This window comes from Chenopodium album, chromosome 9 (assembly GCF_948465745.1).
Source record: "Chenopodium album chromosome 9, dcCheAlbu1.1, whole genome shotgun sequence".
Lineage (NCBI taxonomy): Eukaryota > Viridiplantae > Streptophyta > Magnoliopsida > Caryophyllales > Amaranthaceae > Chenopodium > Chenopodium album.
The window spans coordinates 66,410,084-66,416,083 of record NC_137842.1 but is presented as its reverse complement, the minus strand read 5'-3'; the positions used below and the strand labels follow the sequence as shown (position 1 = coordinate 66,416,083).

Below are 6,000 nucleotides of genomic sequence, written 5' to 3'. Positions count from 1 at the left end.
AGTGAGCCGACAGTGCAAGATCTGGCCATGAAAAACTTCGATGCAAGGCCCGAAGAAACACCAAGGCCGTTGCCAGGAGGAGAAACCATCCAAGTTGAGTTACAGCCAGGCAACCCCAGTAGAACAGTGAAAGTTGGGGCTGATATGGATGTGGAGACTAGGTGCAATCTGATAAGTTTATTGCGCGAGAACGCTGATGTCTTTGCGTTCTCGGCCAGTGAGATGCCAGGAATACATCCTGAGGTAATGGAACATAAGCTGAATGTTGACAGAAAATTCAGGCCGATAAGGCAGAAGAAGCGCAACTTCTCGACTGAGAAAATAGAGGCGATCCAGGCCGAGGTGAATAAGCTCTTGGCGGCAGGGTTTATAGAGCCCTGCACGTATCCAGAATGGTTGGCAAATGTAGTTATGGTGAGAAAGCCGACAGGGAAATGGCGGATGTGCGTAGATTTTACAGACTTGAATAAAGCTTGCCCAAAAGATTGCTATCCGCTACCTCGGATTGATAGACTGGTTGATTCAACCTCCGGTCATGCAATGCTTAGTTTTCTAGACGCTTTTTCAGGGTATCATCAGGTCAGCATGCATAGAGCCGACAGGAATAAAACGGCCTTCATAACGGATGCAGGTGTGTATTGTTATAAGGCAATGCCGTTCGGACTGAAAAATGCTGGGGCAACTTATCAGAAGTTGGTAGATAAGATTTTTGAGAAACAGAAAGGGCGGAATGTTGAGGTATATGTAGATGATACGATAGTTAAGAGCAAGAGCACAGAAGACCATGTAGCCGATTTGAAGGAAACATTTGAAACCTTGAGAAAGTATCAAATGAAGCTGAATCCGGAGAAGTGTGTTTTTGGAGTGAGATCAGGGAAGTTTCTGGGCTTTATGGTCAGTGAACGAGGGATAGATGCGAATCCAGATAAGGTGAATGCAGTGCTTCAAATGAAACAACCACAAACCATTCGTGATATACAGAGGTTAACGGGCAGGATGGCAGGGTTAACCAGATTCATCAGCAAATCAGCTGATAAGGCTCTTCCGTTTTTTATGGTGCTGAGAAAGAATAAGGCGTTTGAGTGGGGAAAAGAACAAAGTGATGCCTTGGAAGTAGTGAGGAATCATCTCAAATCTCTTCCCACAATTGCCAGGCCTGAGAAGGGAGAAGTATTGCAGTTATACATCTCGGCGTCACCAAAAACGGTAGCAGCCGTTTTGTTGGTTGAAAGGAAGAGACGTCAACAACCGATTTACTTTGTCAGCCATGTTCTGAATGCGGCAGAACGAAGATATCCAGTTATAGAGAAGATGGCTTTATCTGTATTAATAGCGGCCAGGAAGTTAAGACCTTACTTTGACGCACATCCGATAGAAGTCCTCACCAACCATCCCTTGGAGAAATCATTGCGAAAAATGGATACGTCTGGAAGGTTACTTGCATGGGCAGTAGAGTTGTCGGAGTATGAGATAAGTTACAAGCCTAGAACATCAATTAAGGCTCAAGCACTATCAGATTTCATTGTAGAAACCACATACACAGATGAAGAAGAAGAGTTGGGGACGTGGCAGGTATCCGTTGATGGGTCAGCCACAGCAACGGGGGCAGGCGCTGGAATTGTGATAACGGCCCCAGACGGAAAAATATTTGAATACGCCATGAAATTCAAGTTCAAGGCAACAAATAATGAGGCCGAGTACGAAGCTGCAGTGGCTGGAATGCAGCTATCGATAGCGGCAGAGGCAAAACGGCTAGTTCTGACAACTGACTCACAGCTGGTGTCAAGCCAGTTCAGTGGGGAATATGAAACTCGAGAGCCGGCAATGGTGAAGTATTTGGAGAAAATGAAGCAGTTAGCGGCTCAGCTGCAATACTTTGAGATTAAATTGGTTCCCAGATTGAAAAATGCTCAAGCAGACGCACTGGCAAGATTGGCAAGTTCAAGTTTTAATGACTTGGAGAGAACAGTAATGGTTGAGATACTCAGGCAGAGAAGCATAGATGAGATACCGGCAACTGTCTGTTCTGTTGAGATAGGGGATCAGTGGTATGATAAAATACTGGCATACATTGTTCATGGTGTAGGGCCGACAGACAAGGGGGAGTTAAAGAAGTTACAGAAGGATAGTGTGTGGTTTGTTATGTATCAAGGCCAGTTATATAAAAGAGGGTTTTCACTGCCGTTACAGAGATGCATAACAGGATCTGAATCGGTAAAGTTAATGGAAGAATTGCATGAAGGAAGTTGTGGAAATCATCTTGGGGCAAGAGCCCTGTCCAGAGAAGCTATGAGAAGGGGATACTATTGGCCGACAATGAACGCCGATGCTTTGGCTTATGTTAGAAAATGTGAGAAGTGCCAAAAGTATGCCCCAGTTATCAACCTCCCCCCAAATGACCTTACGCCGATATTAAACCCAGTTCCATTTGCCCAGTGGGGAATGGATATAGTAGGGCCGTTCCCATCAGCCACAGGAGGCAGAAAATATCTGATAGTAGGAATTGACTACTTCACAAAGTGGATAGAAGCAGAGCCGGTAGCAAAGATCACGGCAGCAGAAGTGAAGAAGTTTATATGGAAAAATATCTTTACAAGGTTTGGGTTGCCGATGGCGATGGTTTTTGATCATGGAACTCAATTTGATTGCAAGCCAGTCAAAGATCTTCTGATGATGTATAAAGTGAAGTTTGCATATGCAGCAGTATGCCATCCACAATCAAACGGCCAGGCAGAAGCAGCAAACAAGCAGATCATAACGGCCATAAAGAAGAAAATCGAAGATGCAAAGGGTTTGTGGGCAGATTTGATACCGGAGATATTGTGGGCAAATAGGACAACAATAAGAGAGGCCACAGGAGAGTCACCATATAACCTGGTTTTTGGGACAGAAGCAGTCATACCGGCAGAAGTTGGACTGCCGACATTCAGAGTTCAGCATTACTGTGAAGATCAAAATGATTTACTCCTACGACAACAACTGGATTTCTTGCCAGAACTAAGAGAAAAAGCAGCCGTTAAGTCAGCTGCATTCAAGGAAAGAATGTCTAGGGCATATAATAGAAGGGTATCCCATCGGCCGTTACAGATAGGGGATCTGGTGCTACGAAGAACCGCCGCAACCGGTAAGGGAAATGAAGACGGGAAACTGACTGCAAACTGGGAAGGACCTTATCGGATTAAAGCTATCATCGTCCAAGGGTCATTCTACTTGGAAACTTTGGATGGGACTCCTCTAAAGAATGTATGGAATTCAGCTGTATTGAAAAAATACTATGTGTAGAGAATAAACCTCACTTTTTGAAGCTGATATCGGACAAAGATATCGGTGATGAATGAAGAAGTATTCAGACAATGTGCATTTCAATAGGCATCCTCCATTTAACAAAACATCGTTAAATGGGACGGACAGCTCAAAACCGCTTCCATGCAGTTAACAGTTGTACAACCTGATCAGTTGTATACGTTAACTCATGAGGTTGCTGGTTCAAAGTATAAATACCGGCCAAATCAATTCGAGTATATGCCGACATGAGGCATAGCTCAGAATGTGATCGCCGAGAGGGTACCTAACTGACTGTAATATCAAAGCAGTGGGTGACCGTTGTTATAATCTGAACCACCAACAGCCGGTTACGAATCAGTATACATAGCTCCGAGAAGAACTATGTATACTAAGGGGGGCAAGGAGTACCATAATGATATATTATGTTGCTTGCATGATGATATGTTATTTGGATATGTTATTTGGATATATTATATGCTATTGGAGGTTGTATGGTATGTTGCTTGCATGATGATATGTTATTTGAAGAATATTTAAAATTTCAAAAAATGTTTAAAGTTTTCAGTACAATAATGGTATCCATAGTATGTCGGCACCTTTTAAAATGCAGTCTTGATAAAGTGTCCACCAAGGATGAAGTTTCGAAGTCTGGTATCTACAGAGGCCGACATTCTTTAGAGAGCTTTCAGTGGCAGATTTCAAGCAAACTACCAAGTAAGTTTTATTTTTTACAAGTTCTTCTCTATATATATGCTTAATTTGCAAGATTATGCAGTTATCATACTGGAATAATTGTAAACAAGTTAGAAAATAGCAGATAGAGAGCAATACAGTTATAGCGAAAAGTGTACAAATTTATACACAGTTAATACATAATAGATAAAAATAACAATCGACAGGCATCACCACAAAAAAAGGGTATATGCCGATAAAACAGCACTGTCAAAAGAAATGTCCATACATACAAAAAACAAGTAAAGTTATAGCTGATAAGGCCCAATGATACAAGACCCACAAGAAGATGTCGGTGATGACTGCCCGCCCCTTCAAGATTGACCGTTTTCAGGCACCGGGGAGTCCAGAATACTGGGGTTGCTGGGGCCGTCATCAGCAGTTGGCGCCAAGTTATATAAGTCTTCTTCGGAGAATTGCTGCGCCTCAAAGCCGGAAGGAATCTTATAGGCTTCCTCGCTGAAAGCCTTCTCAACTTTTGCCCAATCATCCTTCTTCCAACCGGCGGCGTGGGCAATACACCTCTGAGCAGCAGTCCAACCCCCATCGAAACGGTCCTGGAGTTTGGAGCAGAACTCATCGGACGCTAGATAACGGCCAACCGCACGCTGACGAATACCAGGTTTGTCAGCCTCCATTTTTTGAACCTTCTCTTCAAGGCTCTTAATTTTGGTTTTGGCATCTTCGAGGTTCTTCTCGACGGAAGGAAGACGTTGGATGGCTTCATCTTTTTTGGCAATTTGAGTCTTCAGACTCTGCACTTCCGACTCTAACCCAGCAACTTTCTCAGCCTTGATCTTCAAGGCCGACATCTCCTTGTCGTCATTTTCTTTTATCTTCCTCAGATCACTGAGGGCCTTTTCAGCATTCTTGATGGCCTCCTGCATGGCGCTTTCGTTGGCAGATGCTTGATGATGTTTTTCCTGGTAATAGCGGTACATCTCAACCAATTCTGTGCCAGACATGACGGCCTGTACGATACATACAAAAAAAAAAAAAAAAAAAAAAACCGATATCAGTACTTGAAATATATATATAGAAATACCAATAGTAATAAGAGATAAAGACGATAAGTATATACGCGTAAGTAATACACTAACCTTCATCAAATTATGCATATGAGACGCAGCAAGGGGGCCGATTGGACCAGCGGGTCTGTCCATTGGCAGCGTCAGGTTACTCAGCAGCCGGTAACCGAGATTCCCACCTTGCATAGGGTCGTCGGTTATCATGGATTCATTCCGGCCGACATCCATGGCTGGTTGCCAGCGGTCGCCGGAATGGCCAGGAGGGACAGAAAACCCCCTTAAAACTTCCTCTGGAAACCGTCCAGACACTCGTTCGATCCACTGATTGGATCGATAAGTCAAGGCCGGAATGCTGGAGTCCGACCCAACTGTCATAGGAGCGATTACGGTTGTAACCTGAGGCTGAGGGGGAGACTCGGCAGAGGTGAGATCTTCAATCTCAATACCCTGAATGACCTTCTTCACAATGGCCTCGGGGCTTTTAACTTGGCTGGCAGTCGGGGTCTTCTCAGGAACCGACTGCTCTTTATTTTTCTCGGGCGCCGGTTGATCCCTTCTCTTCTCGGCACGCCCTTCAGGTTGCCGAGGGCTTGAGATCACGATCCCACCCCGCCGATTGGCAAGAGGTGTAAGTTTTCTTTTCTTAGCATTCTCATCGGCCATGATCTCAGCTCTTCTTTTAGCACTGATGGCTGGAGCGCGACCGCAAACAGTAGCAAGGGTGTCGTACGGATCGCAAGCTTTGGGACACCGCCTGATAACCCTAGTCCCGTCAGCAGATAGGCCGAGTAGCCTATTATCCAACTTATCGGTACCTAGAAAAAGAAATAAAAAAAAAATCGGTAAAATGCAAAAAAAAAGGAGAGAGATACAAATGACAATAAAGAAAGGACGAGGAAAGTAGCATGTAAGCTATGCCGTCTTCGTCATAGAAATAAGAGAGTGCATAGGAGTA

At 44.2% G+C, this 6,000-nt stretch overlaps 1 protein-coding gene across 1 annotated transcript; it reads right to left on the bottom strand.

The window, feature by feature from the left end:
* Positions 1-4,331: 4,331 nt before the first annotated feature.
* Positions 4,332-5,879, bottom strand: LOC145558001 (uncharacterized). Its single transcript, XM_081619158.1, has 2 exons — positions 5,118-5,879; positions 4,332-4,988 (listed from the first exon to the last, which is right to left on the bottom strand). The coding sequence occupies exons 1-2, from the start codon at positions 5,706-5,708 to the stop codon at positions 4,332-4,334; spliced, it is 1,248 nt and encodes a 415-aa protein (XP_081475284.1). The 5' UTR covers positions 5,709-5,879.
* Between the last annotated feature and the right edge of the window lie 121 nt (positions 5,880-6,000).

What these genes read in the sequence shown, in the direction of transcription:
- LOC145558001 (XM_081619158.1), bottom strand. Translation starts at nt 5,708, where the DNA reads ATGGCCGATGAGAATGCTAAGAAAAGAAAACTTACACCTCTTGCCAAT. An exon ending in ATATGCATAATTTGATGAAG is followed by an intron (nt 4,989 to 5,117) that starts GTTAGTGTATTA and finishes TGTATCGTACAG; the next exon opens with GCCGTCATGTCTGGCACAGA.